This window comes from Equus caballus, chromosome 6 (genome assembly GCF_041296265.1).
Source record: "Equus caballus isolate H_3958 breed thoroughbred chromosome 6, TB-T2T, whole genome shotgun sequence".
Classification (NCBI taxonomy): Eukaryota; Metazoa; Chordata; class Mammalia; order Perissodactyla; family Equidae; genus Equus; species Equus caballus.
In genome coordinates, this window is record NC_091689.1 from 86,543,200 (window position 1) to 86,568,933 (window position 25,734).

At 57.1% G+C, this 25,734-nt stretch overlaps 2 protein-coding genes across 10 annotated transcripts; one reads left to right on the top strand and one right to left on the bottom strand.

Annotated features, from left to right (window-relative positions):
* Positions 1-908: 908 nt before the first annotated feature.
* Positions 909-5,820, top strand: TMT1B (thiol methyltransferase 1B). The gene is made up of 2 exons (XM_001504773.5): positions 909-1,855; positions 2,941-5,820. The coding sequence occupies exons 1-2, from the start codon at positions 1,358-1,360 to the stop codon at positions 3,175-3,177; spliced, it is 735 nt and encodes a 244-aa protein (XP_001504823.1). The 5' UTR covers positions 909-1,357; the 3' UTR covers positions 3,178-5,820.
* On the bottom strand, positions 3,662-23,919 carry ITGA7 (integrin subunit alpha 7). Of its 9 annotated transcripts, XM_023643745.2 has the most exons (27): positions 23,463-23,919; positions 18,884-19,011; positions 18,708-18,787; positions 17,492-17,747; positions 16,858-16,989; positions 16,457-16,576; positions 15,371-15,578; positions 15,052-15,245; positions 14,615-14,703; positions 14,363-14,490; positions 14,132-14,227; positions 13,895-13,956; positions 13,579-13,748; positions 12,725-12,874; positions 11,953-12,068; positions 11,207-11,399; positions 11,044-11,124; positions 10,858-10,937; positions 10,642-10,716; positions 9,950-10,052; positions 9,239-9,415; positions 8,932-9,063; positions 6,825-6,938; positions 6,501-6,599; positions 6,289-6,414; positions 5,308-5,420; positions 3,662-4,370 (listed from the first exon to the last, which is right to left on the bottom strand). In XM_023643745.2, the coding sequence occupies exons 1-27, from the start codon at positions 23,795-23,797 to the stop codon at positions 4,310-4,312; spliced, it is 3,618 nt and encodes a 1,205-aa protein (XP_023499513.2). In that variant the 5' UTR covers positions 23,798-23,919; the 3' UTR covers positions 3,662-4,309. The 9 variants fall into 9 exon arrangements, with proteins under 9 accessions (XP_023499513.2, XP_070127685.1, XP_070127686.1 ...); XM_070271584.1 differs by lacking the exon at positions 16,858-16,989; XM_070271585.1 differs by lacking the exon at positions 16,457-16,576.
* Positions 23,920-25,734: the final 1,815 nt, after the last annotated feature.

The following is a 25,734-nucleotide window of genomic DNA, read 5'->3' on the forward strand; positions in this document are numbered from 1 at the left end:
CTGCCTGACTCAGGAGTGGCCCCCAGACCTTTCCTCTAAGGCCCCCACTGCCGGGGCAGGTCCGCCAGTGGGTTTGACCGGCAGGTCAGAGGCAGTGGACTTTGACAAGGCACCCCTCCCACCCAGGGACTTTGTTTACTCTCAGTCCTCCGCCAGAGCCCATCATTGGCCCTAGGAAGGGCTCCTTGTGAAATTTCAGACTCTCGTAATTTCCCTGTTGTATGACGCCAAGTTGTTGATCTTCTTTTCTCTAAATAAAATTGCCTTTAACCATTACGCAGTTGGTGGGCAGCCTTCGGGACTGTCTTCGAGGAGCTTCCCCCAAGACTCTGAGGGAAGTTTCAGCCAAAAGAGAAGTCACCACTTAGTAATTTGAGGACTTTCTGCTAAGATGCCTGTGACCCCAAAGTCTGGGCTCTGAGACTTCCCTGCCTCAGTGGCAGCCTCTGGCCTGGTCCCAAAGCCTCAGGAGTATTGTCCTGGGCTGTAAGGACACCTAGGGTCGCCTGCTCCCTGTCTTATCCCACTCTTTTTAGTTCACACAAAGGTGGGAGCAGGAGGAGACCTTAGAAATCATGTAAGGCCCATCCAGTCTCTGCTCGTCTCCCCATTTTACAGATGAGAAACCGGAGCCCAGAGAGTAAAAAGACTTGCCCAAAGGAACACAGCAAGTTAATGGCAGAACTAACTCTAGAACCTGGGTCTCCTGACTCTTCTCTACTCTGCCTTTTCTCCCTTCTTTTTTCTATTTCTGGGGCCTTACATGGATTTGACACTAAACACCGGTCAGTTGAGAAAATGCCTTTCTTTGGCCGGCCACCTCCCCCTCTTCTCACCAATCCGCTGAATGCTCTGTTTGGCCTCCATCTGGGGCAACAGCATGGTGCAGTTTACAAAGCCCTGGGGGCGTGCCAGGCGAACCCAAGCAGGATTTCAGCCCACAGAACCTGAGGACAGAATGAGGCCAGAATACGCCCCATGAGTCAGCTGGGCCCCAGCAGTTGGCCCCCTCGAAGCGGTGATTGGAGACATTCACCCCTCCCCCTTCCTGCTCTCTCTGAGACCATCAGCACATCCCACTGTCCTCAAGTCAGCAGAGCGCCCCAGAACTCAGGGCACGCTGGCACCACCTGTGCCTTCGCCCCACGTAAAATTTGTTAAAGAGCCTATGGGGCTGTGGGACCTGTACCCTCTGGAGGACTCCATACACACCCTCTGCCCTGACGGAGAGGAAATTTCCAAGCCGGAGACAGGGAGCAAAGTCCTATCCCAGAGGACGGGGAGACTCGTGTCTGCAATGGCTGGGCGGAGATAAAAGGCCAGTGCCCCCGGAAGCACCCCTCAGAGCTGGTCAGCCATGGACGCCCTGGTCCAGCTCCTGCGGCTGCTGCTGCTGCTGCTCACCCTGCCCCTGCATCTGATGGCTCTGCTGGGCTGCTGGCAGCCCCTGTGCAAAAGGTACTTCCCCCACCTGATGGCCGTGCTGACTCCCAAGTGCAACCGCGTCATGGATAGCAAGAAACGGGAGCTCTTTGGCCAGATAAAGGTACCTACAGGGGCCTCGGGGAAGGTGGCCCTGCTGGAGGTGGGCTGCGGCACTGGTGCCAACTTCAAGTTCTACCCAGCTGGCTGCAGGATCACCTGCCTGGACCCAAACCCCAATTTTGAGAAGTTCCTGACCAAGAGTATGGCTGAGAATAGACATCTCGAATACGAACGGTTTGTGGTGGCTCCCGGAGAGGACATGAAAGAGCTGGCTGATAGCTCCATGGATGTGGTAGTCATCACCCTGGTGCTGTGCTCTGTGCAGAGCCCAAGGAGGGTCCTGCAGGAGGTCTACAGAGTGCTGAGGCCGGTGAGCAGAATGGGAAGGGCATGGGCGTGGGACAAGCAAATGGAGCATCAGCCACCCCAGCGTCCTGGGCACCCAGCATGGGGTGGGTGCACTAGTACATTAGACCCCCCGCCACTCCATCTGCTGGTGACCAGGGCCTCGATGGGGCAGGATGGGGTGCTGCGGTGGAGGGAGAGGGAAGGAGGACACCTATGGAAGTGATGTTTAAATTGAGATCTGAGGGATGAAGCAGGATGTGCAGGGAGCAGGGAAAATAGGAGGGTTCTGGATAGAGATATTAGGGAAAGTAGAATCCATAAGATTTGAACTGGGTGTGGAGAGAAAGGAGTTCAGGATGGTTTCCAGATTTCTGACATGAGCAACTTGTGGTGGGAGTGGGGAAGGATAGAGGAAAGTACCACTTGCTGAGATGGGAGAAACCCTATTTTGGACTTGTTAGGTCTGAGGTGCTACCGAGACAGCCAGCAGAGAAGCTGTTGAGGCAACTGGAAGTCCACATCTGGAAGTCAGCAAGAGGTGTAGCCTGGAAACAAAGATTCGGAAGTCACCAGCTTGTAGCTGGTCAATTCTGATCCTAGGGCTGCATGAGACGGCCCAGGGAGGGAACAGAGAGGAGAGCTGGAGGCACCCCCACGGTAGGCAGAAGTCGGGTTCAAGGGTTCCCCAGGAAGCTGGCTGAGAAGTTGGCTGAGGAGTGTCCCAGATGTATGTATCTGGGCCTGGGGAGAGAGCTCAGGGCGAGTGTCTCTGTCTGCAGTGAGATCTCTGCTCCTGTTTCTCCATCTCCCCATCTGTCTGTCCTCAGCTGTGCTGTCCTTCTGGCCATCCTTAAAGATCCCTCACCAGTCGTCCCCACTCACTCACAGGGGGGTCTTAACACGCGCTTTGAGTGGGAGGGTAGGAGCCAGGGGCTGCAGAAAAAGTCAGGAACCCAATGATTTGCTCCATAAATTCGCAGACCAGCAATTCACACTTCGCCAAGAGGTTTGACCGGGCTTGGTCAGCAGATGGAGGTGAGGTCAGAGGAAGGTTGCAGAATGGAGCAGATGAGTGACACTAACTCTCTCCTCTCTCCTCTCTCCCAGGGAGGAGTGTTTTTTTTCTGGGAGCATGTGGCTGAGCCGCGTGGAAGCTGGGCCTTCCTGTGGCAGCAAGTGCTTGAGCCCACCTGGAAACACTTCACGGATGGCTGCTGCCTCACCAGAGAGACCTGGAAAGATCTGGAGAGTACCGGGTTCTCTCAACTCCAAATGGAACGACAACCCCCTCCCCTCAAGTGGCTACCAGTTGGGCCCCACATCATGGGAAAGGCCGTGAAATAACTCTTCCCCAAGTCCTGCCTCCAGTCAGAACAATCCCACCTACTGGCCACGTCTATCTTCTACCGACAGGGATCCAGAGAGAAGCCATTGCCCTTCCCCCCACGCCCCCTTCCTCCACCTCTCTCTGGGGGAATCTAACTTCAACCCTTCCGTCCACAGTGAAAAAGTTCTATTCCTACCCTGACCACAGGGAGGAAACAGTTATACTGTGTTGTATCCTTAACAATTCTTGCCCACACACCTCTGGGACAGCTCCCCATCCCTTTCCCTTGTTCCCATGGTAACGGTCCCCCTCCTCTCCTTCTGAGACCACACCCATGTGCCTCCAGGAACCGGTCACGAAAGTCATGACACACGCATCCCTGCCAGGCACCCCCCTCCCTCCCACTCCCACCTTTGTCCTGAGCTGGGGGTGCAAAGAGAATCAGGCCTGTCCTGGAGACCCTGAGCATGAAGGAGCAGGACTCAGCTAAGAAGCCAGAGGTTTTGTCCTCAAATAGTTTTTAATAAATAGACAAAATCCACTAGATTGATACAGCAAACTAAGGTCAGAGGAGAGGTGACACTAGAGAGGGAAGAGCTCCTGAGTCAGCCATGCAGCCTCCTCCCCAACCTTCTGGGCTAAGGCACTTTCAGGGAGACGAGTCCTCGGGGTCTGGTTACACTGGGCGAATGGGAGAGGGAGGGAGACGGGTTCCTTCTCCCCACCTTTGCGTCAGGACATGGCTGCCCTTCTCACTCCACCCCTTAACCGCATCCCTGATGTGCCCCTCTCATCTCACAGCATTCTAAGGGGAAGTTTCAGGGTGCTCCTCACGGGGGACGAGGTCTATGCCCCTGAGGAAACGGATCTTGCCAAATCCTGACGGGACACCAGCAACCCGCTCTGCCCTCTCCATCCCAAGAAGCCATCTCTGGGGAAGGGGTGGAGGGGACCCACAGCCAGACTGGGACAGAGGAAGCTAGGCAGTTCCTGGCACAGGATGCCCATCAGGGCCCAGCTCAGGGTGCCCATCCGCAGCGAGGATGGGATGTGCATCGGGGCTCTCCCGCCGGGGGCTGCCCCAGTTATTCCTTAGGATGGTGCCCGTCTTCTCCTCCTTGAACTGCTGTCGGTCTTCCCGAGGGATCTTCACCGCGTGGTACTGGGGTACGGTGGCCTCGGGGTACCGCGCCCGCTTGAAGAATCCCAACTGTAAAGACACCAGGCCAGACATGAGGAGCCTGCAGGGCTGAGAGCCCTGGAGCAGATGCCCAGCACAGCAAAGCTGCTTGCCTCCACCATGCCTGGGACAGAGAGAACCAACTGCAGCAGAAAGGAGATGGTTGGACAGCATCTAGTGCAGTAAGCAGCCCCACAGGTGCCACCATCAGTGCTGGGTCCCCGGGTTCTCATTCACAGCAAGAGAAAGACCAGGAGGGGGCCCAAGGTACAGGACCAAGGACATCTCCTTTGATGCCTGAAAGAGGGGGTTGAAGGTGGAACATCAGGACCACTGACCCAAAGGTTTCCACCCACCCAAGCTTTTTAAAAGACTCAATAGCATCCTCGAGAACACAAATGAGATCTGAGGAAAAACATGGCTTCCTAGACCCCCGCATACTCCAAATGATTCCTCTCAAGCCTCATACGCGTACACCCTGTGTACACTGGGCAGAATCCCCCTTAGGGCAGGGCCCTCTCATCCATGAATATGGTGGTCTAGCCTCTCCTTAAATCATGAACATGCTGGCCCTTACATACCAAGGTGGAAATGTGCCCCTGGCACATGCACACTCAGGATTACCAAGACTCCTACATGCTCAGACTGAGTGGCATCTCCTGGCACATTTGTCTCTGCAAGCTCATGCCCATAGAAAGACATGCATGGCACCTCCCTGCATGCCCACATGCTCATACTCCATGAGCCCAACCATCCCTCTGTGCATGGCCCAAGCTATGTATACTCACCCTTCCAGTAGCCTCCCACCCCTGGTCCTGGGACTCACCCCACCCTCATGCAATCTCATTTCTTCACCCTGCACGTTCCTGGAATGCTGGGAGCTCTACTGACATTCACACACATACATACCCACATATGCACACACAAATTTGCACACACGCATACACACATGCACACACACAATTACCCCACAGTCCCTGGACCCCCGACTTCCATGGCTGAGGGCTGCACAGCCAGACGGGCCCGGTAATAGTTGGTGGGGAAAGATGAGCTCTGGCTGCTCCGATGGAAGAAACCACACTGGGATGTCAAGGGAGGAGGGGAGCAAAAGATGTGGAAGGTGGGAAGATTGAGAAGGATGGAGGCCCTTATGTCTGGTCTGTTCCTTTTCCATGGGAGCAGGGAGCAGGGCCCCTGGAGCCAGTTTCACAAAGGCATCAATCTCCCCTAGGCCTGGCCAGATTCCAACAGTTTGGATGCTGCTCCAGAGGCCTGGGCCACTGATGACTCATGTCTACGAAGGGGTGTGTTTGGTCTGTGATTGGTCCGGGAAGGAGGTCATGGTGAAATTCTCCACAGAGCCCCAAGGATGTGCATAGCTCCGCATGGTCCAGCTGTGGCATCTGGCTCAGGATTTGACCTCTGGTGATGGCTGTGATGGCCTGTACTGACACGCGTTAAATGTGTGCTTTTACATGGAGGCCGAGATGCAAATGTGATTCTGTCTACACTGTGTGTGTATGAGAATGACTCCATGCAGAGCCTGGTATGTGGAGGGCCTGAGTTCAGTCCTGCAGGCAGTTCCCTGGAGGCAGTTCTCCACACTGTTGGCCCTGTTGGCCAGTTTCTTTCCCAGGGCCACCAGCTCTCAAGCTTTCCCTCCTCTGAACCCCCACTGCACTTTCTTGACTCAGTACCTTCTGCCTTGTCCTTGACTACAAGGCTCACTACCCCCACCAGACTATCAAATCCATGCAGACCAGATCTGCATCTGACTCCTCTGCAATGCCTAGGGCCTGACAGAGTCCCTGGTAGATGCAAGGTACGTGCTCAGTGCAGATCTGCTGAATAAATGGGTGAGTGGGTGGGTGACAGAACCACAGAAGGAAAGGCCACCTGCCTGACAGGGAAACCAGCCCCCACTGGCCCCACCCTCCCCCAGCCTCACCTTCCACAAGAGCAGCACCAGCAGCGCCAGCACCAGCAGCCCGGCCAGGACAGCCAAAAGGATGACCCACCAGGGGACTCCTTCTGCCACCACAGCCACCGGGTCCAAGTATACCATCACTGGGATCTGGGGAGTGAGAGTCAGGGGGACAAGGGCTGGAGCGGCAGGAGAGAAGAGTTCCCCCACCGCCTCTGCCAAGCCCTGCAGCTCACCACTGTGGAGGCGTCTCTGAGCAGCAAGTTCTTGATGGAGGACTTCACAGTGATGTTGGCTCGGACGATCACTTCCAGGGACTTCACAGCTGAGTACTCCTAAAGGAGCAGGGAAGGAGACCCCGCTCCTAAATGCTCCCTGCCACCTCCCTCCCCCAGCTCCCGACATTGTGATTGGAATGTGCCCAACACAGAGGGGGTTTCCGCCTGTCTTGGTTTAAGAGCGTGCTGCACCTGCACAGGGAGGAGGAAGAGGGGAGAGGGCATCCGGAGGGGCAGTTGGGGAGGAGGACGCCCAGCCCGGGGCCCCAGCAGTGCTCTCACCTCCAGGAAGGTGCTGTTCCAGAGGCGGCCCCAGACGTGCAGCACAGCCGCACGGTCGAAGCTGTAGAGGGGGCAGCTGAACACCACGCAGTTGGCCGTGCCCCGGGCGCAGTCCTGGGGATCAGGACAGGCACGGCTCTGAGCCACGTGTCCCCAACCCACTGGGCCTGCCTGGGGCCCAGACCCTCACAAACGCAGCCACACAGACACAAAGTCTGCCTAGGGCCTTCACTCCATCCCTCCATGAGCCTCCACCCCTTGGACCCTCTTTTCCCCTTCATATGTCTTCCCATTTTCCTTATCTGGCCTCAAACTCCCCTCCTCCAGGAAGTCCGCCCAAACTAACCCTGTGGTCCAAAATAGTGGCCTACCCCAAATCTGGGCAGTTTGGCTTTGAAACGCATGGGGAGCAGGGAGAAGGTCTCTTACTTGACAGCAGCAGGCAGTCGCCTCCCCACTCGATGCTCATGTTACCTAACGACAGTCCCACTGATTGATCACCTACTATTTGCAAGGTACTTACCTCATCTAAGCTTCACAAGTGCCTCAGAAGGTGCACATTATTATCATCCTCATTTCTCAAATCAGCGAATTAAAGTTCAGAGAGGCCAGGTAACCTGCCTCAGGTCACGTAGCCCCAAAGCTGGTAAGCGGTGGAGCAGATATTTGAACCCAGGTCCGTACTCATCAAAGCCACACTCCTAGGCTGAGCCCAAACTTGCTGGAGAAGGAGGAGGCTGCCCCCAGGAGCCGGAGCAGCGCCAGGGCATTCAGGCTCCTTCCAGGCCTGACCTAAATCCATGTGACCCCTCCCCCCTAGCAGCCCATTTGCCTAAAAATGGTGTTCTAGTCATCACACTTCATACACAGAATGGCTTTGAGTGTTTGAACTCTTTGAGTGATCTTTTATTTTGCCACTTCTGAGCAATTCAAGAATCCTTGGCCAATTTGTCTGAAAGCAATGTTAAGTAAAAGAATCAGTCTCAAAGTTCTTGGTTAAAAGGGAGGCCTTTCAGGGGGGATCAGTCACACGGAGAAGGCAGGACTATCCACATAATTACACGAGTGCACGCTACCCCCAGCTTCATGCCACGCTCTCAGGGGAGCAGAGAAGCTGAGGGCCCCTGGGGGACGGGCTGTGACAGATGACACCAGAGCCAGCCCAACTGCTTACCTTCCCCTGCAAACAGTCTCTGACTCCTCACCTCCACCGCCCACACTTCCACACCTGGGATTCACCTCCTGGCAACCAGGCCACATACCCCCTAACCTGTGTCCCCTCCACACTCTTACTCCCAGGGCCATCCCAGAATGGACCAGCATAGAGTATGGGCTAATTTGCTCAATAAATCCACTTAAAGAGCAAAACTATGTAAAACAAGCAGAAAAAAGGAGGCAAACTATAGGAGGCCGGCCCAGTGGCATAGCGGTTAAGTTCACGTGCTCCACTTCCGGGGCCCTGGGCTTCATGGGTTCAGATCCCAGCACGAACCTATACATTGCTCATCAAGCCATGCTGTGGCAGCATCCCACATACAAAGTGGGGGAAGACTGGCACAGCTGTTAGCTCAGGGCCAATCTTCCTTACCACAAAAAAAAAGAAAAGAAAGGAGGCAAACTGCTCAAAAGGAATAGACTTAATGAATCACATATAATATACTGTCATTTTAATTATTAGAACTTCAAATAACTTAGTGTTTTTGATGTTGTGAAAATCAAGCAGGTTTCCTTATGCAAATTGGGTTTTTGTCCTGAAAGACTTCAAAAGAACAACAAACAGATCTCAAAGGTGGCTAACGCCATCCCACCCCTTATAAAATGTCATCTTAACATACACATAAGGAGAATCGATTGTGCGGCTATCTCACAGGCTGCAGGTCAAGTGTCCACTATGGAGTGAGCGCTTGGCGGGTGTGGGGGACCTGTGGCTGCTTCACAGGTGTGATGTGAATGTCTTCTCAACTAGCTCCAGGTGTCTGACCATCACACCTCTTGACAAGCCAGCCTCCCTGGACAGCCACCACTCTGAAGCTCTATGCCTCCCTACGGCGTCCTCTGTCACCCCACCACCCCCATTCTGGCCGCCCCACACTGGCCCTGCCCTCACCAGGGTGACGTTTTTCTTCTTCTCTGCAGAGGACACTGGCCACCAGGACGTACTGGGCTCCGGTGGCTCACGAGGCTCTTGCTGCTCTGGCCGCTCCAGCTCCCGCCACCGCCTATCCCTGCTGTCCACATCCTGGATGTGGGGAGGGGGCCCAGTGAGGGTCCCTCCAAACGCAGCAATCCTGAGATGGCATCTCCTCCCACCGCTGTCTTCTGGGCCCACAACCCCACACACACCCCCAGCCTCAGGGAGTCTAACGCCCTCCACCCTGCTTCAGCAGCCCCTGCCCACCCTGCCTGAGCCTCACCAGATGGAGGATGTTGGGCCTGGGGGAACAGAGCCCCTTCTGCCCAGGCCCCTGCCCGCCCTCGAGCTCCACCCGCATGGGGTACAGCAGCCACTTCCCGTTGGCAATCTCGTGGGGCCACATGATGTTGAGGAAGGCAGAGCCCAGAGTGTTGAGCGACTGGCCTTGGTTGGAGACCTGTGGGCACAAGGCAGTGTGAAGGGAGGGAGCTTGGTTCTGAGCAGGCCCTGGATCCACAGAGATGGAGGGGACAAGGGCTGAGGGGAGAGCCTCAGGAAGTATAGTTTCAACAAGGACTCAGGATCCTAGACCCAACCAGGCACCACTCTGCCCACCCCAAACCCAGGAAAACCTGGAGACGTCACTGGGAGGTGTGGAGAGGCCCCAGCCAAGCAAGAGCAGAGTGCTGGGGAGAGATTCAGCCCTCACCTATGTCCCCATCCCCCAGCTGAAGTCCCCAGCACAAAAGCCTGGGCCCTTATGGCCTCCCCAGACCAGCAGGTGAGATGTCCAGTCAGGGATGACCAGAAACTGGCCAACTGAGGCCCCTCACACACACCTTCCCACGGCCAATGGCCAGGAGCTGCGGAGGCCCTGAACCCGCTGTCTGCCGTAAGGAAGAAGAGCCCTAGCACTTGCGACATGTCTCAGCCTCTCCTCTGTGCCAAGAAGGGAGGGAGACCGTGAGCGGCCACATACCAGGACACTTACCGTGACCTCATACTTGACCTTGCTGCCGACATCCCGCTCGGACTGCATGGCGCTCTCACCCCGCACCACACCGGAGAAGAAGAGCTGCTGAGGAATGGCTACCCTGGCAAGGAGGAGCCAAAAGAGGGCTGATGGAGGGCTAGGAGGGGCAGGAGGGGCAGGAGGGCCAGGAGGGGCAGGAGGGGCAGGAAGGCCAGGAAGGGCAGGAGGGCCGGGAGGGCCGGGAGGGGCGGGAGGGCCAGGAGGGGCAGGAGGGGCGGGAAGGCCAGGAAGGGCAGGAGGGCCAGGAGGGGCGGGAGGGCCAGGAGGGGCAGGAGGGCCAGGAGGGGCAGGAGGGGCGGGAGGGCCAAGAAGGGCAGGAGGGCCGGGAGGGCCAGGAGGGGCGGGAGGGCCAGGAGGGGCGGGAGGGGCAGGAGGGGCGGGAGGGCCAGGAGGGCCGGGAGGGGCGGGAGGGCCGGGAGGGCCGGGAGGGGCGGGAGGTCCAAGTGGGCGGGACGTCCAGGGAGGGTCAGGAGGGCCAGGAGGGGCGGGAGGGCCAGGAGGGGCAGGAGGGGCAGGAGGGGCAGGGGGGCCAGGAGGGGCATGAGGGCCAGGAGGGCCGGGGGGCCAGGCTCGACGAGGCAGCGCTAAGCCTGCATTTGGGAGTGGCACTGCCCGCCCCTCCAGGGGGGTGCCCACAGGGCGAGGCTTACCCTGTGATGGACAGCGGCAGCTCAATGAAGACACGGGCTCGGGCAGAGACCGGATGCAGCTCCTGCTCACTGATCCTGGCGTGTGGGCAGGGCAAGCATGGGCAGTGGGCACAGATACCACCCCAAGTGGTCAGGTGAGGACAGCAGAGCCCTCTCCAGGAGAACATCAATCCAACGACCCCCACCCTCACCCTACCCTGGCCCTCCCAGGCTCACGTGGCCAACAGCAGCTCCACCTCCAACTCTGTGGTCTCAATAGTGATCCCTGAGGTGCTCAGGATGAGGTAGAAAGTGACCTAGGCCAAGGGTGGATGCAGATTCGAGTCAGGGGAGGCTGGGGGCTTGAGGAGGGGTCAGGGGTTAGGGAGCTGCTCAGATGAGGATAAGGGCAGATGTGCCAACCTGGGCACCCCTCTTCATGGGGTTCCCCAGCTCACACTCGACATGGGAGGCATTCTCATTGGACAGGCACAGCGGCTTCTCCTGGAGCATGGAGAGAAGAAGAGGTCAGCTTGGGTTCCCGAAGCCCCCCAAGAGCCCACCCCACCATGCTCCAGGTCCTCACCACAGGGTCCAGGGCCCGGACTCCTGAGTAGTGCAGAGAGGCAGGGAGGGTGACAAGGAGCTGGGCTTCGTGGGCATCATCCCCATCAGCCTGGGGCTGGGCTGGGTCCGAGGGCAGGTTGGTGACCTTCAGCTCTAGGCCGATGACTGGCTGCCCACTCAGTGCAAACAGGGCTGTTGTCCCATCCGCATCCCTGGAGGGTCAGATCCCACTCACGCTACGATCTGAACACCTTCCCCCAGCACACACTGCCCACCTGCCATCCCTGAGCTCTCCTCCCACCCGGGTCCCCCAAATCTCCTCACACACACATATCCAAGCCTCAGGTCTTCCCATGCTCGCTCAAGAGAACCTGCCTGGGAGTCAGGGGACCTCCCTTCTGGTTCCAGCTCCATCACTTACTCACCTTGGGCAGAAATCTTAACCCCTCCAGGTCTCTATCCTCCATCTATAAAGTGGGACTGATAATAATTCCTACCTCCCGGGGTTGTGAAGACTAAGCAGTGAGATGTGTAAACTGTATGTTTTGATCTGGACTGTGAAGGATTATTCCTCCCTGCCAGGGGAGGCCGTGGCCCCATCACTGACCCTCACCTGCAGTCCTCTGCATTATCAGCAGGTCCTCCCCAGCCTCTCGCCTTCCCTCTGCAGGCTCAGCCCCACTCTGCCTGGCCCTCCCGAGGGGCTTCCTTCCACCGCCTGAACTCTTGCCTTCCCACCCCACCTGCTCCCTTGCTCCTCCTCACATGGGCAGAGGTTGGAACTCCGTGTCGCTGACCCGGGCACAGAAGCGGGCGTGGACCAGCTGCAGATTGCTCTGGCAGATCTTGTCTTCACCACAGCCTTGCTTCAGGAAGTGGATCTGGGGAGAGATTTGAGGGTCCTTCCTAGGGGGCGAACATGTCGCCAAAGTGTATGGTGGGGTAGAGTATCACAGGATTAAACAACCTGGGTTTATCTCTCAGATCTGCTGCTTACTAGCTGTGTGATATTGAGCTGGTCACTTAACCTCTCTGAGATGTGTCCTCATCAGTAAAACGATGAGAATGTTACTAGGCAGTGGTAGAGACTAGCAGGTTAGTCCACAGTGAGACCCCATTTCCCCAGCCTTCCTTGCATGTAACTGAGTTCCAGGTTTAGAATGTGAAAGAAGTGGAGGGCACCACTTCCAGCTGGCCATGGGAACCGTGCAAGGAGCTTCATACTCTCCCTTCCAGCTGACAGAGATGGAGAGAACCTAGGACCTTGGAGGCCACATCTGAATATGACAGACCCCCATCAGCCTGGACCCCTGAATGACCGCTGGAATGGAGGAGCACCATCCCCTCTGGCTAGGAATACTCATCGTTTGGACCATTTGACATTTGGGGTCTACTTGTTACAGCATCTGGAGACCTAAGGAACTATAGGGGCAACATGTGAAAGAGCTTTGCAAGCTAGGAGTGAATGTCACTGGGAGAGCCACCATCACTGCCCTCCCAGCTCCTTTGCCCGGGCTCAACCAGAGCCCACGCTCACCTCTGCCCGCTGGGAGCTGGGCTGGTGGGCACTGAGGATGGGGGCCACTGGGGGCAGCCCCTGGTCAAGAGCCTGTCGCCGGAGCCGAGGGGTCTGGAGACTATAGGACAGGGTCACCACAATGGCCCGAAGCTTGTCTTTGACATTCTCCTGGAAACAGAAAAGATACACATGGACACTAGAACACTCCCCAGGCCCTAGCCCTGCCCAAAGCCCCAGCCAGACATAGGACAGATCCTGAAACTTGGCGAGAAGCTCAGGGAGTCAAAGGAGAGGTGGAGGGGCCAGCCCCGTAGCCAAGTGGTTAAGTTCACGCGCTCTGCTGCGGCGGCCCGGGGTTTTGTGGGTTCGGATCCTGGGCGCGGACATGGCACCACTTATCGGGACACGTTGAGGAGGCGTCCCACAGATCACAACTAGAAGGACCCACAACTAAGATGTGCAACTATGTACTGGGGGGATTTGGGGAGATAAAGCAGAAAAAAAAAAGATTGGCAACAGTTGTTAGCTCAGGTGCCAATCTTTAAAAAAAAAAAAAGAACAAAAGGAGAGGTGGAGCACTGAGCAAGGAGGAGGGACAGCGACTAGGGTGAGGAAAGGAAGAGACCCAAGATTAAGGGCTTGGGGACCAGATGTGACAAGGGAACCTGCCACCTCCATCTCCAGGGATTACAGAACCTGACAGGAGACACAAGAAGGCAGCAGACAAGGAGGAGGTCAGCCCGTAAGGGAGGCTCCCAAAAGTTGAGATTTTAGAATGAGGTGTGATATGTTAGGGAAGAAGCGAAGAGGAAGCAAGAAAAAGAGACCATGCAAGGACAGCGACCCTCAGGGGCCAAGGGGTCAGTGTCCACCTGTAGCTGGAACAGGGTGTCTCCACAGACTCGGTCATGCTGGTGTTTCAGCCACACGGTGCCCGAGGCCTGGTGCTTGGGATCATCCGGGCCACGGCTCAGGAAGGTCACACGGGGGACCTGGCCCCGGAGCCTGCGGTCTGTGTCCCCATCTAACACGTAATCCAGGGCTGTGGCATGCGGGGAGAGGAGAGGAGCCAGTGAGCTGGGGACCTGCTCCAGTCTGAGCCTGTCCCCAGGGTGGCCTTCTCTCCACCTCGGAGTGACCCATCCTGAAACCCACCGGGGTGGGAGGTGGGAGGGGGACCTCACTCACCCACAATAGGGCTGTAGCTGCTGGGTGCTGCAATGTAGCTGAAACAGACTCTGAGGTCCACACTGTGGGGGCAAAGGGCAGCTCCTGAGTCACAAGGCTCATGGGCCAGGGCCCCACCCCCACCCTGCCCCCCCTTCCCCAGCCTCAGCCCCAGCCTCAAACTATACAGAGAAAGGGGGAACCGGGGAAAACTGGACTCCAGAGGCTCCCCCGCCCTCCCCCTGGATCCCGCCTCACCAGACTGAGTGGCCACCAGCACAGTTGGGCTGTTCTAGGTCGATGGTTCGTGGAGCAATGAAGACCTCGTGGGAGACATGGAGGACAGGTCTGGCCCTGGGGAGTGGGGAGTTGAGGGCACAAGAAACATGAACATGAGGCTAGGAAAGAGGGGAGGTGGGCAGACTCTTCAGCCTCAGATTTGGCACTAGAGTGGGGCTCAGGGCCTCAGGGAGGAGCGGGTGGGCTCACCTGAAGAGCACGGCCGTGTCGGCCAGGGAGCCCACCAGCAGGTCAGGGTAATGGTTCCCATCCACGTCCAGGCCGCCCGACAGAGAGTATCCGAAGCTCTTTATGCCCACAGCCTCGCCCTCCAGCACCTGCAGGACCAGACCGTCAGTTCCCCGCAGCCCATCAGCCCCAGGCCTCTGCCTGCCCCGGCCTCTGCTGCCAGGCCCCCTTATCCCACCCAACCCATTCCCTCACCCCAACCACTCCCCTCACCTGGGAAGGTTTGACGACAACCCCCAGGCTGCTCCCATGGTAGATAAAGACTTTCCCATGCCCATCAAAGGGAGCCCCCACGGCGATGTCTGCGGGCATGGGAAAAAGGTGATCAGACTGGGGGGTGACAAGGTCCAGACCCCAACTTTCCCTCAGTCACTCAGTTCCATGTCATATGTTTTCTAGTTTATTGAGAGGCGACTAAATCCTGGGCACCTTATATACATCATTTTTAATCCTCTCAGCCACTCTGCAGATACCACCAGCTCAGAATGGTTAAGTAACTTGACCAAGGTCACAAAGCTGGTAAATGGATGTGAGTCCAGGGTGCTTCTCTCCCTGAGCGCTCAGAAGAATCCCCGTTGACCTCTGAGGCTTGTCCCCCATCCTGCCCCTGGCCCCTCCCTCCCCTGAGCCTTTCCAGCTCCAAGCCACACCTGGGAAGCCATCTTGGTTGAGGTCGCCCAGGACAGCCAGGCTGATCCCGAACATGGAGTCAGGGGAGCCGCAGAGCCGGAGAGGGCTGACCTCAGCCCAGTGACCCCCCTGGTTCAGGTACACGTACACAGCACCCCCCAGCTCTTCTTGGCGCTCAAAGAAGTACGGGGCACCCACTACTAGGTCTGTCCAGCTATGGAGAGAGGGGGACAGTCAGCGCGGGGTCCTCCCCAGCCGGGGGAGTCAGGGGGAAATGTCAGAGGCCCCTCGCATCCCCAGGACCCAGCCTTGTCCCACTCTCCCCTCTCCCACTCTCACCCATCATTGTTGAGGTCAGCCACAGCCAGTGAGTAGCCAAAGCCGGAGGTCAGGCGCTCCCCAAACAGCGTAACTTCAGGCACCAGGCGACTAGCGCTGTCTTTGCGCAGAATGACCACAGCACCCGTGTGGTTGGCACGGGGGGCCCCTGCCACAAAGCTCAGCTCCTCTGCACGCACCAGACCCTTCCCTGAGTCGATGGAGAAACCTGGGAGGGGGTGACTTACCAGTGAGCACTCCCTGAAAGACCGTGGAGCCAGCGTGTGTCCAGCTCCTCCCCACCGCCCCTCCTCACAGGTCCAGGTGCCCTCCCAGTTGTAACCACTACAGCTGGGTGGAGCTTCCTCCCCCTCCAGAGGCCTGGCAGCCCTCCCACTGCCAGAGACTGGAGCTTGGCACAAGAAGTGCAATGAGGTCAGCCTCAGGGACGGGGGAGGAAGAGAAGGACAACGGCCGAGAAGCCCAGACGACTGGACAGGAGGCTGCGTGCACTGGCAGGAGCTGGGCGTGGCACCCCCACACGATGCCCAGGGAACAGCTCTCCCCGCTGCACACCCAGGAGGCCCTGGTCCATCCACTGCACCTTCTTTGCCCCCACTCCCACCATCCTGGCAGGGAGAGGAAGTCTTCACATGGATGGGGGGAGACAAGGAGGACTGGGGAGGAGCTTGATACACCCAAACTTCTCCCAGGCCTTGTTTCCTCCTCTTCTGCAGAGGGATGCAGATGAGACAATGAGAGGGACTTACCAACATGGCTAGACCTTTCTCCCGCACGTGCCCACCATCCATTCCTCAGAGAAAGTCCCCCTAGAGGTCTAGCCTCCTTCCTTCCCAGTACAGTCTCAGCCCTGTCCCCTTCACCCCACCTGGTTCTTCCTCCACAGAGACCCCCATTCACAGCCCCCTAGGCTACCACCCTTGGGGCCTCTTCTTCTGGGGCCTGATCACTAGGCCCAGCTCTTCTCTGTATTTTGGGGCCGACGTGTTTCCCTGGCTGTGTGTTTGGGGAACAGAGGGAAGGAGAGGAGGGGAGGCCAGGTCAAGCCCCCAGGGCCCAGAAGGACATGGGTGGGAGCTTACAAACCTAAGTAGCTATTCAGGGCCAAGTCTCCGGCTGGTCCTGGAAGCCGGTCAGCAGGGTCCAAAGTTTTATACACCAGCTGGTCAGGGTCTGAGCTATCAATGTTGGTCACAAAGAGCAACCCTGCGGGGGGCGGGGAGGGGGGAGACACCAGGGAAGGGACATCCAGAGGAGGGACCACGGGGTGGGGAGACAGAGCCAGACAGAAAGGCAAGAAGAAGAAGGTAAGAGAGGAAGAGGTGGAGAAAGAAAATGAGAGAGACAAAGAGACCAGAGAGACAAGAACCAGAGACAGAAAGACAGAGAGAGACAGAGACGGAGACAGAAGGAGGGGAGCATGGAGAGGGAGGGCAGGAGAGAGGAGCAGAGGGTTAGAGCAGCTCCAGGCCGGGAGGGGTCCCTACCAAAGTAGCTGTTGGCAGGGACCGGGATGAGGCGGGGGTCCTGTTCCTTCTCACCCCCCGCCTCGTAGGGCCCGTCGTCCAGGTGCGCCAGGTCCGCTGAGCCCTGGGCACAGAGCTCCACCCTGGCGGTGCCTGCAAGGACAGACCTGTTAGTGCCAGGGAGAGGAGCAAGGAGCACCCCTCAGGCCGGACACTGAGTTAGGAAGGCACACAGGGACCTCCTCTCCTTTCCAGCCTTATATCCACCCCCTCCCCATCCCAAGCTTCCTGGGGTCCCCCAGACTCAGCACCACACTCACCGGGTGTCAGCTCAGCCAGCGGCAGTGTGCAGAGATGGGAATGGGGGTGATGAGGTATAGACTGCCGTGTCGGAGCATGCAGGCCCCTGCCGGGCAGGCAGGCCCAGCCGTGCGTGTGGGGGCTCATGCCAGCGTGTTGAGGAACACTCAGCCATTCAAAGGAGTGGGGACACCCCCCTCCGTGTGCTCCAGCATGATGGGGGTGAAGGTGTGGCAGTGCCCGGAGTTAGCCGGCAGTGAACACTGGGCATGCTTGGCCACGTGCTGCCCCCATCCCGTCTCTGAGGTAAGAGGACATTTTGGCTGCCTTCTCCCCTTCCCAAGAAGTGACTCACCCTTCCAGTTATAGGTTCCTGGGGCCCCAAAGAGGAGGTAGTGGCTGTCGGGGGAGAAGGCAGCGGCCGTGCCCTGCTGGCAGAACCCAAACTGTTCGTGGCCCTGAGGGCGCCCCTCACAGAACTTCCACTCCCCACCATCCAACTCGTCACGGATGGCCAGGTCCTGGCTCAGCACAAAGCAGCGACCGATCACGTCCCTCGTCTCCAGCATCTGGTCCACTCGCTGCCGCGCCTCGTATCGGTGTGCACAGGTCTATGGGAGGAAGGGGTGAGGGGTCTCCCACTGTGTGCCAGGGACCTGCCTGAGCTACGCTGCCCACATGCAGATATTTGGCAGACACTGATTTGTGTGCACGCACACACACACACACACACCTTTGCAAGCATCACTTGAGTGCCACCACCCAGTCCAGTGTTGGGCAGGTATGTACATAACCCACTATCCCATCTGCACCCACTTCCTTGCCCTGGCAGGAAGAAGTCCTTGTTCCACATTCTGCCTGGGCACCCACAGGCACGACTAAGCCAGCACAGGGAACTCGTGCTTCCTTGATCACGCCATATAATCACGCCTTGATCCTTGATCATGGCCCCAATACGCCAAGTTTGATCCTGTCGCTAGACCTTTGTAAGTGCCATCACCTCATCTGCAAAGGACTTCCTCCCTCTCCACTCTCCAGGTATTGCTCATTCTTGAAAGCCTGGCTCAAGTCTCCCCCACCTGCAGGAGTCTTCAGACTTTTACACACTGGGGACTATACCACTCATCTAATATTAGCCATATTCTGCCCTGTAGTGACTTGTATTATTAATTGTGCATTTGTGCACGTTAGTGATGATACCGAGAGGACCAGACACAGAAGAAGAGAATGAGAATCTCCATAACACGCAGTAGGTTATTTGAGAACTGTCCCCGTCTGTACATGTCCTCTCTCAGTAACGAGCACAATGCCTGATGCTTAAAAGATTCTCAGCAGGAGTTGACAAATGGCTAGATGGATGAATGGTGAGATGGTTTCAAATTTATAAGGACAGGAACCATGTCTTACACTTTTCTACATCTCCCTGAGGTCCTAGGAATCAGACCATCAGACCATATGCCCAACCTGTGTTCTGTAAGTACATCCATGCATATACATACATGCCATACACTCAGGCGTGTGCACACACACCCACACCATCCTTGCCTATAGTCACAAGAAGCAGTACTTACAACAATCTTGCCCCCGGGACCCTGGCTCCGAACACTGACTCCCAACCACTGGTTCTCCTTGCTCTCCTTCTGCACATCAGCTGGAGGCAGGACACTGGGAATTAGGGAAGGGAAGGAGGCCAAGTCCTCTCCTCCCCTCCTCGTGGGCTCCCCACTCCACCCCGCAGGGCCCGCACCTCCCCGGTCGATGTCCACTCTGTAGCAGTCAGTTTCCTCCAGGCTCAGGGGACAAGCGAAGAGGCCTCCGGTGCGATTCGCCTGCTGTCCAGGCAGAGCCAGGGCCTGGGGAGCACCCACCAGCAGCCTGCACAATGGGGCAGAGGAGGAGTTAGGGGCCAGAGCTCTCCATCTCCCCAGAGTTGCCCAGGCCCAGCCCTCAGTACCCAGCACACTGCGGAAGGACTAAGGAGAAGGGCCAAGAGTCAGTTTTTCCAAGGCCTGGAAGGGTAATGAGTACACTCGGCCATGCAATCATCACGTTACATACGCACACACTATCTGGATGAGGGACAAACAGGCACAGTAGAGACACACACACAAACATACCCACACACACAAACATGCCAACCCAAGCAGCCTGGCCAGCACCGCTGGTTTGAAAGAACCACCTGTTCCCAGCACCTGTTCCTGCCCAGGCCTTCCCCTTGCCCCTTGGCCCCATCCCCAAGCTCTGCTCTCCTCCTCAACCCTAGTCCACTTGAAACCCCCCCAAAAATGCCAGGAATGCTGGGAGCAAAAGTAACAGGGGCCCAGACTGGCACCATGAGGTGGCCCAGAGACCAGCTTTGGAGGCTAAGCAAGAGGCTAGATATGGGCCAGCTTCCCCCACCCCTACATCAGGGACCCAGCAAAGACCCCAGCAACCCTGCCAGCCCAGGACTCTATCGTCAGTCCAGCTGCCATGGAGGTGGGTGAAAGTTTCTCATTCTGTCTCCAATCTCTTTTTTTTTTTGGTGAGGAAGATTGTCCCTCAGCTAACATCTATGCCAATCTCCCTGTAGTTTTTTGTATGTGTGACGCCGCCACAACATGGCTTGATGAGCTGTAGTATAGCTTATCAACGTGTAGGTCCTTGCCCAGGATCTGAACCTGTGAACCCCAGGCCACTGAAGCAGAGTGCACGAACTTAACCACTAAACCACCAGACCGGCCCCTGTCTCCAATCTTACCCCACATCCTGAATCCCCATCCTTCCTTGTCCTCCCCACAGCCATGATCTTCCCTTCCCTGCCCCCACCCAGTCTTCTCTCCTACCTCCCCCTCAGATACTTTCCCAGCTACAACTTTCTTGGCAGGACAATTTTCCATGATCACAGCCAAGGCTTCTTCCCCGGGGGAGGAATGTGCTGGGAATGGAGGCTTCCGGCTCCCCTGGGGCTGAACCCCAGGCCAGGAGTGAAGGAGGGGTGAGGTGAGGTGATCGGCGCCCAGCCGGCTACGAGGATTCTCTCTTCAAAGAAGGAAACCCAAAAGCAGCAGCAGGGCAACCCTCAAGGCTTCTCCCTTCCTCCCTCTCCCTCGCTAGGGAGCGAGGCCCCAGGCTGTGGGGGGCAGAATTGCAGACAGGCATCTGTGGGGCACTGCGCCAGTTCTGATGGGGCAGGAGGAGGGGAGGGCACAGAGCCATTCTCGCTTCCCACAACTCCTCGGAGTCTAGTAGCAGCTGTCATCCCGCATCAGAGCCAGTGTCAAGAGGTGGGGGTGGGAGGGGCAGGGAAGAGGGCATACATTCAACACCATTCGTTAACAATGCTCACTGAGAACCTATCAGCTCCCGAGCCTGTCTCAGGCACTGGTGACACAGGGAAGTCACATTGATTCAGCACCTGCTCTGGGTCAGGCCCCAGGCTGGATGCCAGGATGAGAGGAACGAATGTTTATCACTCTCTACCTATGGCCAGGCACCAGGCTAGGCAAGGTGCATGCATTATCTCACTTAATCTTCACAACGATCCTCTGCAAGGCCCCTTTTCTTGGCTTTCAGAGGAGGAAAATCACTCAGAGACCTAAGTGGAATGCTGGGATTTGAATCTACACTGCCTGACTCCAGTAGCCACGCCTTTTCCACCACACTCAATGACTGGCCATCTCCAGAACACCAATAACACTCCTGAAAAGGAAGAGGAGGAAGGGGAGGAAAGGGTACCCCAAGCAGAAGAGAAACCAGGTGACATGGCCAACATTCAGACAAGTCCACAGTGCCCCCACCTCCAAATACAGAGATGGCCACCTCTCAGAGGACTAGGGCTGTCTTACTCATCTTTGCGCTTGCCCCATAGGAGGCATCCGGATGCCTTTGCTGAACCCACACTTTATGTGGACTCACAGAGACACCCAGTGCCTCAGCTGGTCAGTGCATAGCTAAGCACAGGGAGAAGCTAACAGTCGGCATTCGATGCTCACATCTCCCCTGGAGGTCAAGAGTAGAGCGTAAGGAGGAGGGGAGGCATCCATATGGAGGAAAGAAGCTGAGCGCAGAGATCCACCCAGCCCCATTCTTGGTGGAGAACAGACCAGCCCGCCCTCCTAGAACCAGAGCTCCCACACACAGCCTCTCCAGTTCCTCCACCTCTGCCCCAGCCACACTCTTTGCTGGCTTCATCCCACCATCCCCAGCCACCCCACGCCTCTGGACAGAACAGTAGCCACAGCTGCAGCCACAGCAGAGAGAAAAGCAAAAACCTGTTGGCAGCTGGAGGCAGAGGGACTCCCTGGGAGCCTGGCTAAGTGGAGGCGAAGGAGGAGTCCACCACCCCTGCACCTCTCGATTCTCCACGCACTCCAGGGCTCTGACCCAAGTCCAGCCTCTCTGACTCTCAGTCTGGGTGGCCCTCTGGGGAGGGTGCTCGGCCTGAAGGCTGGCTCGGCCTGAGGGTGTTCTAGCCAAGCCTTCGGACCCAGGCTCGCTGCTGTAAGTACCTAAATCTATTCTCCAGCTCTGTGGATCGCAATGCAGGAATAATAGTACTAACACGTGCTAGCACTTGCTATGTGCCTCGTGCAATTCTAAAGGTTTTACCTACACTGTATTAAGAACTCTTAATCCCCACAACAACTTAGTATGGTAGATAAACTATTGTTTATCTCCATTTGATAGTGGAAGAATGTAAATGAGGCTGAAACCACAGATCAAAGAAGGTTAGACTTCAAAGTCTCATCCAAGGGCAAGATTGAAAGACATCAAAACAGGTGAGGTCTTTTGATCAGGGAGTGCCGGGAAAGGCGACGTGCAGCTCGAAAGCTGGGGACTCAGCAAGGTACCTGGTCTCCCACATGCCACCAGGCAGCAGAGCGCCCTCTGCTGCAGCAAAAGCTGGTTAGGCAGTGAGGCCCCTCTGGGAATGCCCCCAGCTTGGCTCTGGGAGACAGAATCAGGGGCCACCATCAGAGAAGAGGGGGAAATCACAAGAGGCCAAGCTATTAAAAATAACCTAGAATTTGCCTGGAAATAGCTCAGAGAGTTCAGCATGTCCTAAAAAGGTCTCCAGCCCTGGAAGTCTGGCAGATGGTGGAAGGAGGGAGGGAGTGAGACAGAGATGAGGAAGGAAGCGGAAAGAAGGCTGAAGAAGAGATGAAGTCAGTTGCTTTCTCTCTCTCCCAAAGTTTGGGGGACCACTGACCCTGCTCCCTGATGACAGGAATAATGGAAGAAGAAAGATTAGAGCTAGCCCCTCCTTCCTGAGTGCAGAAAGAGAAATGAGCTCCATCCCTACCCTCTGCCCCCAGGCCAGCAGTAGCAGGAGAAGACAGTCCCCATGGACGGCATTGATCCCAGTAATGGACACTTAGTGTAGCTTAGGCTCTGGTCTAGGAGAGAGAAGCCCCCTGGAAAGAGGGGGTGGGAAGCTTCCTTCCCCTTGTCTCTCTTTTTAAAACCACACATGTAGCTGGAGCTAATAGTACAGGAAGCATGACAGTCACAGGCCCCACACACGTGTGTCCCTCTCCCATGGGTCCTGAACTGATTAGAAAATAACTAGAATTATCTTCTGCCCCTCACTCCTCCCTGCCGTCCCCCACTGCTGAGATCCCTGGAGCTAGAAATTTCCTGAGGAGGAGGAAGCGGAACAGCCCAGCCAGCATCCTTCCTGGATCTCTCTCGTGGCTACTGTGGCAGCGGATGCTGCTATTGCTGCTGCTAAAACTTTTGGGGGCTCTGTTCTCTCTGTTTTTCACTCTCTATCACCAGATCACCTAGTGCAGGTTGCCAGACCCTCCCAGGTCCTCTCCCAACCTCCCCGTGGTCTGAGCCACAAGAATGGTGGGTGTCTCCTGGCCTCCAGTGTCCTGCTGCCCTCATCCCACGCCATGGCAATGCTCTGGCAGGAAGTTATTTCTGGAGTCTACCCTCCATCCCTCTCTTGGCACCTTCAACCTCTCTGTCTTCTCCCTCTCCTCCTGCCCCAAGCAGAGACAAAATGCCCAGTGGCCCTCCCTGAGGGAATTCAGCCCTCTGAAGGAGTAGAGCCACAGACCCTGGGACTGCAGCAAGGATACAAGTTGGGGGAAAAGCAAAAGGAGACAGTTCCCTGCCCAGACAAGGACCTTGCTCTCCAGCTCATCCCCAGAGCAAGACCCTGGGTCTCAGGGCCTGAGGGTGTGCCTCCAGACCCAAGACAGAGGAGGCAAGGTTGGGGTGCGGGATATCTGTGGACAGCCTGAGTCTTGGTGGGGTTAGAAGACTGAGAGAGAGGGTTGGAGTCGGGGGATCTGTGGCTCGGGCATGGGGGACTCTGGGCGGCTGCGGTGACTCACCAGCTCTGGGGTCGGGGCTGCAACTGACGGTGCAAAGCCACGGAGAAGCCAAAGAGGCTATCCGGCTCGCCCTCCTTGAGCAGGGCGCCCATCACGTCCAGATTGAAGGCGACAGCCCTTGGGGAAAGCAGTCCGGCGAGTAGGGAGCCAAGAAGGTAACAAATCCCGAGGGCCCCCCAAGGATCGCGGCCCGAAGTCCCGGCCATGGGGCGAACCCCTCGAGCGCTCCCCACGAGCGCAAGGAAATTCGCTCGCGCCGGGAGCCCCAGGTCTCCCCAGGCGGGTCTGTGGTCTCGAGTCTCGCTGTCTTCCAGGTGTTTCAGGGGTCTCCCCATCTCTCGCCTCGCCACCGCGCCGCCGCCGCTCCGCCGCCCCAGCGCCTGCTAGGACGACTGCCGCAGCCGAGGCCGGGCGTCAGCTCGGGTTCCCGCCTCCGCCCCCGGGGCCGCCCCGCCCCGCCCCGCCCCGCCCCGCCCCGCCCCGCGCTCCCGGCAGGTGGAGGCCACCGGCGTCGCACTGGGACGCCCGGGCCAGCGGCTCCGGGTGGGAACCGGCCTTGCTCCCCCTAGCTCCCGTCTGCACCCTCCTCCCCTTCCCCGCCCCCCCCCCCCGCCCCAACTCTTGCCCAAGCCCGCAAGTCGGAATGGGGAGGGAGAGAGACGTGCAGACAGAAAGGGGCCAAAAAAGAGAAAAGAGAGAGAGAGATGACAAGTGGATGAGGCTAAAGGACAGTCTGGTAACAGACACACGCAGACAGGAAGAAAGGAGATGAAAGGGGAGGGGTCTCGGCCTGGGTCCCCGCGGTCCCTTGGTGCTCCCTTCTCCCCATGCGGTCACATACAACACCCCTCAGGCTGCTGGAATCAAACCACTTCCCACCCCATCCCATCCCAACCCCCAGAGCCCGGCAGTGACAAGGCTGTGCTGCCACGTGGTCGCCATTCAGGGGAACAGAGGAGGCAGGTCGAAGGAAAACTGAAAGAGAAAAGCGATGGAGAAGGAAAGGCAAGAGTTTTGGTCAACAAGGGATGGAGTGAAGGGAGAGAACAAGAAAAAGACTGAAGGTGACACAGGAAAACGAGGCTAAGCTGGGAGAAAAGTGGAGTGTCACCGAAGGGCAGAGACAAAGAGATTGGACCCAAGAGGCAAAGGGATGGGAATGATGTCTCCAGGTCCCCGGCCCTTCCCACGGCTGTGCATTTCCCAGCCGCCGAAGGGGAGGGGGAGGGGCAGAGCCCTGGGCCGGCAGGGCCGGGTCTGGGTGCGGCTGCGGCTTCGGCTTCGCAGGGATCTCCACAGGGACCCACGGGCCTGTCCCTCGTCCTCTCCCTTGCCCCTAGACTGAGACAGAAACAAAGGGAGTGGGGATATTTTCCAACTCTCCGCTATTTATAACTCCAATCCAGAAATGGGGCCAGGAGGAGAGATAGGAAATAATTTGGCACAACTGGAACCTCCCGTGCTCCCACCTCCTCTTCCAAGTTCTCTTTCTTGTTGGGTGTTGGTCTTGTGTGTATCCATGGGTCCATCTTTCCCTTCTCTCTCTCACTCTCTGGTTTTGTCTCATCCCAAACTCTATTTTTGTCCCCCTTCTTGTCTCTGTCCCTTGAAGTCTTTCTTTCAGACTATTTCTCAATGTTTCTAATGTTGTCTCTGCTCCTCAAACACCATCATATTAAGATTCTCTTTGGGGCCGGCCCGGTGGCCGAGTGGTTAAGTTCACATGCTCCACTTCGGTGGCCCAGGGTTTTGCTGGTTTGGATCCTGGGTGGGGACATGGCATGCTCACCAGGCCATGCTGGGGTGGCGTCCCATATGCCACAACTAGCCACAGCTAGAAGGACCCACAACTAAAATATACAACTATGTACTGGGGGGATTTGGGAGAAAAAGCAGGGGAAAAACAAAAAAGATTGGCAACAGTTGTTAGCTCAGGTGCCAATACAAAAAAAAAAAAAGATTCTCTCTCTTCTCCCTCCCTTTCTTAAAAGCCAAACAGTATCCTACCTAATTCCTCTTCTCATGTTCCCTTTGTCTCTCTTACTTCTTTGTCCAGGATTATACTTTTAAAAACAGACAAACAGGTAGGCTCTCTCTCTGCTGACCCTGGGACCGTCCTCGCCCTGGCTAAGTTCCTGTACATTTGAAAGTTTGGGCCTCCATTTTTGCAACACTACACCAGTGGACATCCCCTCTGGGGGCCTAGCACACCTCTAACCAGATGCAATCAAAGAAATACATGTGCTGCCAGCACGCTGGCACCGGGATCCTA

Excerpts from the sequence above, each read along its gene's own strand:
- TMT1B (XM_001504773.5), top strand. The coding sequence starts at position 1,358 with ATGGACGCCCTGGTCCAGCTCCTGCGGCTGCTGCTGCTGCTGCTCACC. Across the intron at positions 1,856-2,940 it reads TCTACAGAGTGCTGAGGCCG|GGAGGAGTGTTTTTTTTCTG; the intron begins GTGAGCAGAATG and ends CCTCTCTCCCAG.
- ITGA7 (XM_023643743.2), bottom strand. The coding sequence starts at position 23,797 with ATGGGGAGACCCCTGAAACACCTGGAAGACAGCGAGACTCGAGACCAC. Across the intron at positions 16,990-17,491 it reads AGGAACCTATAACTGGAAGG|GCACCGCCAGGGTGGAGCTC; the intron begins GTGAGTCACTTC and ends CTGTCCTTGCAG. Across the intron at positions 15,246-15,370 it reads GCTGACCTCAACAATGATGG|CTGGACAGACCTAGTAGTGG; the intron begins GTGAGAGTGGGA and ends CTCTCTCCATAG.